This window comes from Protopterus annectens, chromosome 5.part0 (genome assembly GCF_019279795.1).
Source record: "Protopterus annectens isolate FY-2018-M chromosome 5.part0, PAN1.0, whole genome shotgun sequence".
Classification (NCBI taxonomy): domain Eukaryota; kingdom Metazoa; phylum Chordata; order Ceratodontiformes; family Protopteridae; genus Protopterus; species Protopterus annectens.
In genome coordinates, this window is record NC_056735.1 from 1,415,379,126 (window position 1) to 1,415,393,462 (window position 14,337).

The following is a 14,337-nucleotide window of genomic DNA, read 5'->3' on the forward strand; positions in this document are numbered from 1 at the left end:
GATGCAACATTATCAGTACTTTGCAGAATTATTTTTCTGATATCATGATTAGAAAGAAATGTCACGTCAGTAGCAAGCAATATTACTAAAGCAGCTATGAATTTTACATTTGATCTCCGATGATTTTATACGTGTTTCTGTCATTTCGGTTAAGTGAGTTAAAGGGGAAGCCCCTAATATTAAGTTAGGCATGTCACGTTTCTAACAAGAGACAGGCGGTTTCTGTTATCCCTTGCCCTTCACTTTACTATTAACTCCAACAAGTCAAGGGAAACTTTTTGGAAGTTCCAAGCTGCAACGTGGGAGACCCAGACAAAGGACTGAAAGGCAACCAGAGGTCAAAGACTGAACAATCTCCAAACCAGCAACTGGTAACCTTCTCTCTTGTATAGTATTCCTGTCAAGTACTTATGAGGGAGCATCAGTGCAGTTTTCTTGTCAGAGCTGAGTTTACCACTTTTCAAAAACCTAAAGAGAGTTCTTCTTCTGCAGCCAGATAGTTTTTAATCCGATTACATTGTTCCGACAATCTTTTCAGAAGTTTAGAAAGAGTGTTTGCAACGTAGATTTGTATAACTTATTTAGGGATGGGTAGGATCATTTAATAACGAGGTTTTATTACAGCTGTGGTGGCCTAGGAGCAAGACTTCGAAATATTAAGCAGCCTTCCGAAGGAGTGTGCGTGTTTAAATGTGAGATTGGTGTAGGCAATGCTATGAGGCTGCGACTACAAGAAGTATACACATTTGTGAGGTGGGTTTGCAATGCAACGAGGCTAGCTAACCTGGTAACTACAAACTAGAACGTTCTTGTGGTTATACTTCTGCCCCGTAGGGCACGTGGTAGCTGCGCTTATGTTCACATTTTAATTATAGTAGAGGCCACGTGGTGTTTGAATAAGTATACGTGGCTTTCTTTGTAGTTTACGTATAATAATTTATATATGATTTATTAAATCTTACACATATTATATAAAGACCGCATTGTTTAAACTTATTTAGCGCTTAAAACTTGTTTCCTGAATAAAGGGACGGATTTTAGATACTGCTCTAATAAATTTCAAAAAGTTGCTAGAATAACACGTTTTGCGTTAGTATGTATTTTCTGAAAGATATGAAGTCTGAAACTCACAAATGTCTGTCATTATTTGTTGACTTCACTCCTCACTGGTTTCCCGAATATTATGAGGGACACATCAAAGTATGAGGCAAAAATCTGGACATTCTGCGAAATTCTGGACAGTTGAGACATATCACTGGCTCTAGTCGCACAAAAGGCGCATAGTTTACCTGCATCCTTATTAATTGAACCACTGCCTTAAAAATTCTGGAGTCTGTCACCTTAGGGAAATGATAAATAGGAAATGTATAGATTACTCAATTTACTGCCTCCATCCAGCCTGCATTATACTTAACAATCCAGAACAGTCAGTAAAACTGCATTCTGGTGGTAAAAGGAGCAATGGAAGTTGTTCTCTATGCCAACTGCGCTACAGGTGCTGGGGGGGGGGTACTGCGTGGTTAACCTACCTCGCTTTTTTCAAGAAACATTTGCAAAGTTGCCAGTACTGGCAGACGTTTTCAAGAAAGTTATATGTTACAGATGCGGAAGTGGTGTAAATGCTCCCACCGCTACATGAGGTATGTATGTATGTGGGCACCCAAACGCACGCACCCATTCCGAGGCAGTTCCCTCTTGTGACACATAGAACTGGCTACTAAACAACACTGAAGGAACTGTGTGGACCTGTATGAGTGGCACGTTTGCTCGCTGTAAAAAGGCAGTCAGTTATGTTTTCCTAACCTGTGGGCTCAACAAAACGGACTTTCTGATTTATGGGGTTCAGCGGAACACACTTGTGAGGTAACTGCTATCTCAGATCTGCCTTTTATTGATTGCAGCCCTTAAGTTAACATAAAGCTGAGTATGTCTGCGTAAGTAAGCTGCGTTAACACTAAAACCAGCGACGAGACCCGAGCTAGTACACACAGAAACATCGAAATTAGTTTTTGTAAGGGATGTAAAGACATCGTGACAAGAAGACTGCATTCCACGAGTGAATCTGATTCTGAAAACTGCAAATCTGCTGAAAACAATTTCGTCAGTGTTTCGAAAACAGAACAGTGGTTATTTAGTGTAAAGTATGGGATTGTTTTGTTTCTTTATTATACAACCCTTCCCCTACATGCGCCGTTTCTCTCTTTATAATAGAGAGTATTTGGCATAGCGATGTTTACCCAGAAATGTTACTTTGAGAGGTAGTATAAACAGTTAACAGCAAAGCTCAGAATGTCATAATTATTTATGCACACTAGGACAATGAGACATACGATGTCGTGGTAACTGGTGTATCAGGCATCCTTTATAATACACGGATTTTCCTAATTTGATATGTTTTGAACTTGCAGGATGAACTAAAGTGGATATTTTAAATGTGATGGAAGCTGCTTCTGTTTAATATTCCAACTTTTTTGCAAATTTTAAATATTTAAATTGAAATTTGTAGTGGAGGTGATTGTCTTTGCAATGGCCGACTGATTTCTCTGGCACCCCCGCTTCTTCTGCCCCTGTTCTGGTATCTGGCACCTGCTTAGTAAAGTAACAGTGTTGCAGCGCTGTACTGATGAGGACCACAACAGTGCAGCAATATTTACCTAGAGGGGTACACAACATGTTAGTCTTTATTAGAGAATGAGGTAGATATGAAAAAAGTAAGCAGAGATGGATATTTGGTTTTATGTAAGTTGCTATCTGCCTCTGTTCAGCATATTTGCTTTCTTTTACAAATCTAAGCATTTTATGAGTAAGGGGGATTTGTTTAATAGTTTTATAGTCACAGTCGAAGCAAAGGTGATAACTGTGTAGTGCGGCTTTCTACTCCTTTGTCTCATTCACTTCTTTCACTGATGCAGGGACTTAATTATCCTCATATGAAAACCATGCACTTTAACAAAGGACCTGTGCAGTGTGAAATGGTCAGGGCAGTATTGCATTTCTTTAATTTGCATATGTTTGTTTTTCGGATAACACATATTCAAGTACTACTAGTTTGTAAGCTGGTCATTTTTTTCATATGACAGGTATTGCCCATGTATTCTGTAAAAGTTATGGCTCATTGTTTGGGCTTGAAAAGGGAGAAGTGTTTTGTATAATACTTTTTCATTGCAAAATGTTTGCTCAGAGCTTTTATAGTATAAAGATGACTGTACTTTCTTTGTTGAGGAGACATGATCTTGACTGCTTGGTCTCCCGCGTAGGTGTATTCTTTTCAACTTAATAAGCCTTTCTTCTCTGCTCAGTTGTGCTGTATAAATTTATTTTGTATCTTAACAGGCTGTGCAACATATTGCAATTACAGAAACATTTTTATCTGCAGCATTGAATGGAGTTGAAACCTTTTAATTCCATACATTAAAAGAGCAGTTCAACTTTTTTATTATTTCATGGAATATGATTGCCTGAACCCCTGCATCTCCTGTGAAATCTGGAATATGTGATGCACTATGCAGGGGTATTTATATTTTTATAATATGTTTTTAGTTTCACAGTCTACTCAGTTTTTCTGTGTGACTTCACACAACAATGACATCATGATAGATTTTGGATAATGAGGCATTCTCGATTGTCACAAACAACTTTTTGTAGGACAGCAACTTCTTATTTACATTTTAGCTTCACTACTACAAGGGTAGACATGTTAATTTTCAATGTAAAATGCTCTACCTGCAAGACATAAAAGATAACTTGTCTTCTAAGAATGGAATGCTCTCTTGTTTCTGCAGTCAGCATGAAAACAGAGTTGCCTATATTAATTTAGATAGTGAAGCATTGTGGGCTCAGTCTTACATGATGTAATTTCAGGAGTTTTTAGCTGCAAAAAAAGGTGGGGGCCATCTTTATCAACAAAATAAATTACAAAAATAGCATATATTTTGCATCAGATGTGTATAATTTTTTATTGTGTATGCTAAAGAGGTTATGCCAAATTCCATTTCTGTAATTATACTTTCTGTAGATGCATTAAGTTTTATATAAAATTATAAAAATAACAAAATCATGTATTATTTTTCAAACATACTGCAATTTTGTTTTAGGGCTAACATTTATTTGATTTCAGAAATGAATCTGTGTACATTAAGGAAAAGTTGCTTATAGCAAAACTGTTGCTTTTGCTTCAGATAGCTAAGAAACCTTCAGAAGTGGCATACATAGTAAAACATAAGACTGTGACCCATTTGCTGTTATGTCCATAGTGAATGTATACATTTTGTATTTAATTGTATAACTTGTAAGAGGACACTAATGAGGTCTAGCTGTATACCTCTAGAGTTTAAATGCTGTCTGAGCTCTTAATATGTTCTGAGTAAGAGTAGCCACTTGCAGTGCTCTAAACATTATTATACCAGATATCATCCACTTTGTTGAAGCTATGTGACTATGCTTGAATTGTGTCTATTTTATATAGCAGTAAGGATTTAGGTTCACAACTTTTTATTGTTACATATTCTTCCACTGCTTAAGCTACTGAATCACTGTAGTTGAACCACATTTTACCAAACACTATAAGTAGCCAGTATCATAGCCGCCTTAACCAAAATGCTTTAAACTGATGCATTTTTTAAATGCTTTTGCAGAGGACCAAGCAACCTCTATATCCAGCAAGTGATGGCATAGTGCACACCCTCCTTTAAGCACTATTTTTACTGTGAGGTTGTGCAACAGCAGGGGATTCAAACCACTCTTTTTGGATCACGTGTTACTGTTGGACACAACAGTGGTGGTGTGACCTTGTAGTGAGAGTAATAACTAAGGAAGGTGTGGGGTAAAGTTTTATCTCCTGAGGGTGCAGAGCAAAAGAAGGAATCAGGTTAAATTATTTTTCTTCCCAAATGTTGAGGTCATCACAGAGTTAACATAGCACTCTCATGGTGTGCACTAGCATGCAGAGATGTATATTCAGTAAGCTGTTTCTGGCAGATGGCTTTCAGATTTGTAGAGTAGTCTGCAGTTTGGTTAGTTGAGATGCAGTGAGATGCTAAGGACCCATTTAATTTATTTTCTTCATCTGATCAACATAACTAGTAACTCACCATTACAAAATATTTAACCACTGTATAGTTTTTGCAGCAGTCATAACTTTCTGTCTCTTTCCTTAAAAAGCAGAGAATATGATCATGTATAAAGGCTGAAATCAAAGGCACTTTTTAAATATTGAAAACTTTCACTTATAGGGTGAAAAGTAAAAGAGGGTATATGTTAAAATACATTTTCTGAATTTGAAGATGTGTACCTCTCTAATGTTTGCTGTTATTTAATGACAGTCGTTTTCACTGTTTTTCACAAAATCTTACATCTTATGAGAGATATATTTTTCTCTGCTGTTCTTCCAGACTATGGTTCAGAGAAAATCTAGTAATAGCTACCTACCTGAATACCTTCAGGCAATTAATTGAATTTGTTATTACTAGCAAACCACTTTGCCACAGATGTCTCTCTAAAGAGTGTATACCTTGAACAAACTAGCATAGACTCTAGTCCATCAACTGGTTCCTTTTCGTCATCTACTCTTGTTGAAAAATTCAAATTAATTTATGAAGTGTATATTCTTGTTCTATTAACTTATATGTTTTATAGCTATGTATGATACTAACATGCTTTTGTGTTTTTGACAGACAATACAATCGTATCTGAAGAGCAGCCATGACTTCCAGTCTGTATGTTACACAATTAAATGCTCTGACAAATGCTACATGGGAGAATGCACTGACCAATGACAGTGAGAAAAAATGCAGTGTGCACATCTATCCTGCCACGGCAAAAGTGTGTTTTTCATTGTTCTATGTTACTATACTTCTTTTTGGCTTCTCTGCCAATATCCTTGCCCTTTATATATCATGCAAAAGTGAAAGGAAAAGCAACCCAACAACTTTATATTTAACAAACCTTGCTGTCTCAGATGCCTTATTTACACTATCCTTGCCTGGACGAATTGCTTACTATATCATGGAGTTCCACTGGCCATTTGGGGACTATGTCTGCAGACTCACTGCTTTTATATTTTATGTCAACACCTATGTTGGTATTTATTTTATGACTGTTATAAGCATTGATCGGTACATTGCAGTTGTCCATTCTCAGCAGTACAGCAAATTCAGAAGAGTTGAAAATGTGAGGTATATTTGTTGCTTTATTTGGGGTTTAGTTTTCTGCCAGACGGTACCATTACTTCTCAAGCCAATGGTCATGCCAAATGGGGACAAAGTGACATGTATGGAATACTTCAACCTTGACAAAATTCCAAACTTGCCTATTTTGCTTCTTTTTGCTTGCGTCATAAGTTATTGCATACCAATAATTATCATTGCTGTCTGTTATTTACATGTCAACTGGAAATTAAGTAAAGCAGCGAAGGAAAACCCCTTAACTGACAAGAAGGGACACAACAAAAGAGCAATCATTGTTATTTGTATCATTCTAATTGCTTTCCTCATCTGTTTCACTCCATACCACATAAATATAATACAGTTTATGTTCAAAGAGCTTATATACAGGCCAGCTTGTGAAGAACAAAAAGCCTTCAAAGTGTCTCTCCAAATTACTGTTTCACTGATGAATCTAAACTGCTGTATTGATCCAGTTATATACTTTTTTGCTTTTAAAGGTTATAAGGCAAAAGTAATATACTTGTTTAAGACTCATATTTCCTCTCATTTATCATCCACTGGAAAAACCTCTTCTGAAACCTCAGGTAACAGCCAAACCAACTGTCAGTCTGAATCCATTTAAACATTTGGCATTAGGCATTATGCAACAGTACTGTTCAATCTAAAAGCAGTCATCTGCAGGACGTTTTGCCTTCAGTAGACAAAGATTGTGCCATCTCACATTTTTATATAAGGAGTGATTTTTGTAGTGTACTGTCCCCAAAAGTGGTAACCAGATCCAGCAGGGCCAGTCTTGTGCTAAAAAAAAAAAAAAAAAAAAAACAGGTCTTTGTTATGGCATTTCATATGAAATGTGTATGAATTTACATAAAGGCATAATTGTTTTTGTGTTATCCTTAGCCAGTTTATTAAGTGATTGCCCTGTTCTGTGAAATGACTCCCACAAGGGAAGTTTGAGTCCGCAGTCAACATTTTTAAATAGATAAATAGTAGAAAATATTTTGTTATTACCATCTTCCTGCAGTTAACAAAATTCCATAGATGCACTGCTTTGTTTTTATAATTTTACAAATCCCTGGCTTTTGTATAATCCATGGTGCATTATTATACAGACATTAATTTAGTAACAAGTGGGTAATATAGTAGTCATAAAATGAGCATTGCAGTCATTAAAAATGTTAATTAAATGCAAAATTTTGCATATAAAGTACAATTACCTGTGATATGTCACTAAAGAGTATATTCTACAATGATCTATTTTGTTGCCAGCCTTGGTAGTGCAATCCATGTGTTGACTTTTTTGAGTGGTCAGATTCCTTTTGCAGAGCATTTGCACAGCATAACTTTTCATAGGCAAAACTCTCTGAAAATATCTGTATCAATAATTGGAACATTTAGAAATTCCTTTGTGCAGCTGCTGTGCCTCATAAGGAAAATCACTATCCATAGAATTTACAATGCAGATAGAGGAGGTGAGTATAGCTAAAGTCAAAGACTCAGATACTGTACTAAGGCAGACCACCAAATACCAATAGCAAGACAGCTGTGATCAGCCAGATAATATAGTGTAGGAGTCCTGAACAGCCCTCACTGGGGGGGGGGGGGGGGGTAACCATTTTGTGCTGAGTATCATCAAGTACTACACTTTTGAAGGGCAGTTGTAAGGTACATCTGCCAGAATAAGGGTTGCCCATACCTGCCAAGCAATCATGAGGATTCAATATCATCATCCCATTGCAATGCATCTGCTCAAAGCTGTAGGGTCAAAAACCAGGGGACTGTAATCTGCAGATTCATAACTCTGGCTTATCATTCAGCAGTCTGATGTTGTTATAGAAAAAGATTGTTACAAAATGACTCTACATAGCCCCATGTTAGGTATTCCATGACCAGACTTCCCACCCAGCTTTCCCCATACAACCTACATACTAATTCTACATACACCCTTTTTAATTTATCTCGTACTACAGTGCAGAAATGTGAACATCTACTCTATTTCAGTGTCTTCCATGGGACAGCAAATGCTCTTATTTGTAATGTAGAGCATTCTAAAGTGGCTACTAATATCAAATGACAATGGTGATCCTGGAAGAAATAACTCTGACTGGACAATGAATTAGAGAACAGCTGAACCCAAGTTAACTTGCTGGGAACAAACTGTAGCAGTGGGTATTTTGACTGCTGTTCCAATTACTGTGAACTTCCAGTAATCTCCGTAAAGAATGATACCCAACTAGTTTAAATGTTGTGACTATCCCCCAGAGAACTGCATTCCATACCTGCTTGATTACTACACTCTGCACTGGAGGCTTTCATATTGTATAATTCGCTCAACACTGTGGTTTGTGCTGTAGGCAAAAGAGCGGTTCATGCACGAGACCCTGAGTAGTATCTATGTATGTAAGCATGGCATGTAAAACTGAGGGGTGCTGGAGTTTGGTAAACTGACACACTGCTGTCCAGCAGATCCAAAGCAAGGGCATAGCTTACATGGAAACAACTGCTGAAATATAATAATAACAAGCTTGCACAGGGGGGGTGCAATTCATTTATACTTGTAGGCAGCAGTTTATTGGCTGGTACATGTCTGGTTTATGGGTCTATGCCATTGATCCAGCCCTCCACTGTACTGTGTACCAGTAATGCTGCTGACATTGTACCCTGCTTTTCTACATCTCAGATGTCCCAAATTCTTGGTACTCCAATGGCTACTTGGTCAGTAAAGATTAATCATACCACCCAGTTCATGAATCATGCATACAGTAAAACTGGCCTTATTTGTGTGCCATTTACATATGCAAATTATGTTATGTTTTTCCATTTAACAGTGGTTTCTTTTTCTGTTTGCACAGTCATGATTGTAGCTCTAGATTGTCAGTGAGTACCTGCAGCTCACACACAGTGTAATACATCCACAGGCATGGCTCTACATCTTGCATATTCAGTTTCAGTGGTCATATAAGCAAATACTAAAATGTTTAACATTTTAAGGTTCTGTTTTAGATTAACCTGATAAAGTATGCTGACTGAAGTGCCACATAAATGTATTATAAATAAGCATACTGATGTCTGTACAATATTCTATATAGTGAATGTCTTGAATGTGACTTTTAGTAGGAGCAGAAAACAATGGTTATGTCAAAAAAGAAAAATCAGCAATATTTTGGTTGACCTTACAATGCTCACATATGAAACAAATAATGAGTAGGATGTTTCTAAGATTTAAGTTCCAGTTTTTCTATTTGACATCCTTGTTCTGAATGGAAAAAGTTCATCTCTGCAGAATTAAAACAAATAAAACATTCTGCTATAGTGTTGTATTTATTTTATAGACTGTCTCCATGTCAATTCATTTGACTTAGTTCTTGATTAATCAGACATAAAATGTTCAATTTATCTAAGTTTATCTGCTGTTATTACTATTTTTAACAGTGCCTTAATTCTGTTGTGTCATTATAGTTTGCAGATTTGAGCATGCCTGTAATGTCTTCAGCAAAATTTTCTTTAAGTGACCCCTTTTGTTCACAGTTTTTATCATTGCACTGCATGACAAATATAATAATAATAATAATAATTGTTGTCCATTATCTGTTGCATCTTTTGGCTATATTTCATCCATATTATGCATATTTACAACCTGTAGAAGGTGGGAGAGAAAATATCTCAGCCTCCCCTTTAAGGTGCTCCAAAGACTGCCAGTATGATTTATGCATGGCTTATGAGGAGGAGACAATGGATGCTTTTCAAATGGCAAAGTAAGGTTATATATAGAAATGCTTGATATAATTTTATCATATCATTTATTTAGTTTAAGTACTAGCAAATAATTGTTGTGGCAATGGGGGCAATAATGGCTGCCAGCTATGCAAATATTTTTATGACTTGTTAAGAAAAGAAACATATTCTAAAATCCAATTTTAAGCAATATATTGCTTTTTGTAAATGCTGTATCGACAATATTTTTCTATTGTAGTTAGGCATGTAATGAATTTAAACCTGTTTATGAGTTTCCTTAATGATGCATATGATTATTTGGAATTTTCAAGACTGTAATACTATCAGTTATTTGCATTAGACATCTATAAGAACTGTGGGGAGTTAAAAACGAATATAAAAGTCCTTTGCAGGATAACACTTTCTTGAGGTATAGCTGTATACAGTCCGAGACCCTAAAAGGCAATATGGTGAAAGGACTTGTCAGAGCCAGCTGCCTTACAAAGAATGAAGAGATGCTGGCCAAAGAGAGCAGAAAATGGCAAACAAGTTTAATTAAAGAGGTTACCCAACAGATTTAAATGAAGAGAACATGAGAGAGGTTGATGCAGGTGGACAGACAAGTTATCATCCAGGAAGCAGAAGAACATCTATTGAGCTGACAAAAAAGAGACCAAAGACTTTTGGACAGTCATATTATTTTGCAGTTCATCAGATGCTCTGGATATTATAAGGTTAAGAAGAAGTAACCAGAAGATATTAGAGGCTTTCGGAATATCATTAATACGGTAGGAGAGCCCCTGTTTTTGTTAGAAAGAGAGGCAGAAATTTTAAAGATATCTTTCAGTCCAGGCTAACCAACTTAAATAAAGACAAGAAAACGTTATAATAGACATCTGTCAATCCTTTGATTGTAATCAGTGTAAACATTTAGCCCATGATATCCCTACCCTTACCCTAAATGGTAGAGAGGTATGGATTCACTTTATAATTTCAAACTACTGAAATATCAGATTTCAGTATTTCGAGACTATAAAGCCAAAACACCAAAAACACAAAAACCAAAACCACAAAACCCAAAATTGTGACCATTAAAGCACACACACACAAGCACAACTACACCTACCTCCACACAATAACACAAACACACACACACACACAGACACACACACTTACTATAAGCAGGGGGGCAAGCCCCCCATGCAACCCCCCATGTGGTGGGCTGCACCCCTTCATACACCCCCTACTTATATATACTAACTCAGAGGTCACACTAAACACCAACACACACAAAACCCACCAACATACATTCCACACACCCCTCACACAAACACACATCACACAGATAGAAACACCACCACTCTCAACACTGACATACTCACACTCTCACCTACATCCCCTAACCCACACCTAACACTCCCCGACACACTCACAAACACACAAACCCTCCTAAAAACCCTTAAAAAACCACTTACCTAACGCACTGTCAGTACCGTGGGTTTGACATTTCCAGGTTCGATATTCTGCAGTTTCACGCATCTGCAGATTCGACACTTTGGTCGCGAGATATTGAAATTTGAGATTCCAAAGCGTTTCCAGAGGTATGCATACCAGGGAAATGTAATTATTAATCAAAAGTTATGGTCTATGTTGTATGTCTATGAGGTATATAACATAGGCAATACATCTAGGGGATTGTATACAAGAATTTGTGAATACTGTATATGCTGTTGAAAAAGGCAGTGCAGCTAATGCTCTTTGTAGTATGTATAATACCTTTGCTGTTATTATGCAAAAGATCTAAAACATCCCATTTCATTTCACTCATTTTATTTTATTTCTTTTAACTGTTAACATTTTATTAACCATGTAGTTTTACTGTCCACTTTTAATTCATTTATTTATCTATCTATCTGCCTGTCTATCTAGCTATTGCAGACATAAAAATATTTATTTAAATAAACAAAATAACATTTAGGGGATGAAGAGGAGTAGTGGCATTTAGAACATGCATGAGAACAGAGGCCATAGGAATGTGCATTAGAACAGAGGCCATAGACAGGTATGGAAATGGTGTCTATAAGATAAAAGAATCCTCAAAACTTTGAACGTATCTTAAACATGGTATATTTCAGAGGCATGGTAAAATAGTTCTTAATGTCATACAATCAAATAATACTCAAAGATCATGTACCTTATCTGTACAGATTCCATTAAAATTTCATAGCCATAATCATAGTCGGGCATCTCTAGATGATAGCTAATTGTTCTACCCAGTGGATATTTCCCAGTAACACACATTCTATAATAGAGCTTGCCAGTTCAAAATATTAATGGGTCTACCATTTCCAAGACCCCTTAATATACAATTGAAGATCACAGTGAGTATACCACATAATAGTGAAACATAAGATGGAGAGATTTGTATGTGGGGTGGAAGCCCTAGCAGGTTTAACGTTGTGGTCAAAACTATGTCTTCTCCCTGCAGCCCTTAATTAAATTTCTCTGTTTCATTTCAGAAATGAATTAACTGTGGAAAAGGCAAATGCATTCTGCCAGCCTCCAATCTCATCCTGTGAGCATCACCTGCATTAATCTGATTCTGCAGCATACATCCAAGAGACCAATGATGGGGTGAGGTAGGACATCAGACTTATACACTAAGTGAGGAGCCTCAGATAGGGAATGAGGGTGAGACCACTATTGCTGTTAGTAAAAATTCTCTGTCCAGAGTTGGAAAGATCTGACTCACTCATAATTGGCATCTTCACAAAATAATAAACAGGAGGACGTTTTGTCACATCTCTTAAACATGCATACATGTTTGAAAATGAACATCCCCTACTATTCATCACTTCTGTTATATGGTATGAGATATTTACTATGTAGGACTCCACATGGTATCTAGAGAGGTACCCATAGCTTTTTAACTCTTCCAAATAGCCATAACAACAGATCCTCTACTAGTACAGGCTAGTCCTTCTGTCCAGCTTAACTTGAAAAAGTTGAACAGGCCTGAAGAACATCTATAAACCACCCCTCTGTCTTACTAAGTTGCATTCTATAGTCTAGAGCCTGGCTTCCACATTTTTAAAAGTATGACCTAGAGTCACATTTATAGTGGCTTGTGGAAATCTATAAGGGGTATCACAGAAATGTCATTATTCTCTTACCAGGAGAATTTATATGCTTCCTTCTTGCCTTTCTGCTCTGAAGCAGAGCTTATATTCCATTTGAACATATAAGGAGGTGAAGTATTGGTGAAAAACAGTTTCATAAGTATTGATACACTTCTGGCAACATGTGTAAAAAATGTATCCTGGCTCCATGGCACAAAGAGTGGAATCATGAGTGTAACCCAGGTTATTAGGGTTCTACTAGTGACCACAGCACTGCAGTTGCCAGGTAGGGAGGCAAAGCTGCTAGTGACTATGGCCTGCTTGCATCTACTGGGAGATGGTGAGTTTGCATGCACTTATGGGCACACTGAGTGATACAGTCTCCCTGATGGAGATTGGAAAGTCCACTGCTCATGGCCTGGGGAGGAATAATTGCCTGGGGTTGCATCCCTTGCAGAAGTGAGGGGCCATTCTCTGTAGACAGCAATTGCAAACTCTTCCCCAGCACTTTGTTGAAGTACACCAGGCTAGGGATGGGTTGAAAGCTAAAAAACCTTAAAAACACCCTTGATAGCTTCTTGGTTGATGACTCTTCTTGGTATTTGTTGGTCAGTATTAAACATATGGGCTGAGTGGCTGGGACAAGGTCAGATTGTTGGCAGGTAGCAAGGGCAAAAAGTTGTAAAAAGAAACAAGCCAGTGAGAGCAACATAGGCTCATTAGAAAGAAACAAATACTTCTAGAATGACTAGAATACTATAGTGGTGGATAAGATCCAGGGCATGGATTTGACTGCAGAAAAATGTATATTACTTGATTAAATAAGAAAGAAGATCTCCAGTAGAATGGAGGAGGTCAAAGATTAGAGGAGAGATGGAAAAAAAACAAAGAATAATTGCTCTACTAATAAGCATAGTCTAGTAAGAAATAAAACAGGTCTGAGATGCAAATGTGTAAAGAAGTAATAGCATGATACAGTTGTTAAATCAATACTTTGAGGTAACCCTAAGAAAGAGTGCACCAGAATTAGGAATCTGGTAATCAATAATACTTCTACATGAGAAGGCCTGTATTTAAGAATATTCTGACATGGTTTAAATCAAAACAAAGTGAACACAGACACAAATGTTTGCATTTTATATTTTTTGAGTGTTAGGTTTATATGGTTAGCATTGTTAAAATAATTTTGGGGAAAGTCACAGGAAATATCATATTGCTGTCATACCAGTTTCAAATTGCCTGGCCCATGGCAAAATTTTCATTTCAACCAGGAAGAAAAAAAAAAGATAAAACTTGACTGGTTTGTATGGAGAAGCCCTGTACCCACAAAACTTGTGAAG

General features: G+C 37.0%; 1 protein-coding gene across 3 annotated transcripts; it reads left to right on the forward strand.

Annotated features, from left to right (window-relative positions):
* The first annotated feature begins 229 nt into the window (after nucleotides 1–229).
* Nucleotides 230–9,494, forward strand: LOC122801709 (G-protein coupled receptor 183-like). 3 transcript variants are annotated; one of them, XM_044071226.1, is made up of 2 exons: nucleotides 230–371; nucleotides 5,673–9,494. In XM_044071226.1, the coding sequence occupies exon 2, from the start codon at nucleotides 5,701–5,703 to the stop codon at nucleotides 6,784–6,786; it is 1,086 nt and encodes a 361-aa protein (XP_043927161.1). In that variant the 5' UTR covers nucleotides 230–371; nucleotides 5,673–5,700; the 3' UTR covers nucleotides 6,787–9,494. The 3 variants fall into 3 exon arrangements, with proteins under 3 accessions (XP_043927161.1, XP_043927159.1, XP_043927160.1); XM_044071224.1 differs by lacking the exon at nucleotides 230–371 and adding an exon at nucleotides 1,694–2,141; XM_044071225.1 differs by lacking the exon at nucleotides 230–371 and adding an exon at nucleotides 1,694–1,863.
* The last annotated feature ends 4,843 nt before the right edge of the window (nucleotides 9,495–14,337 follow it).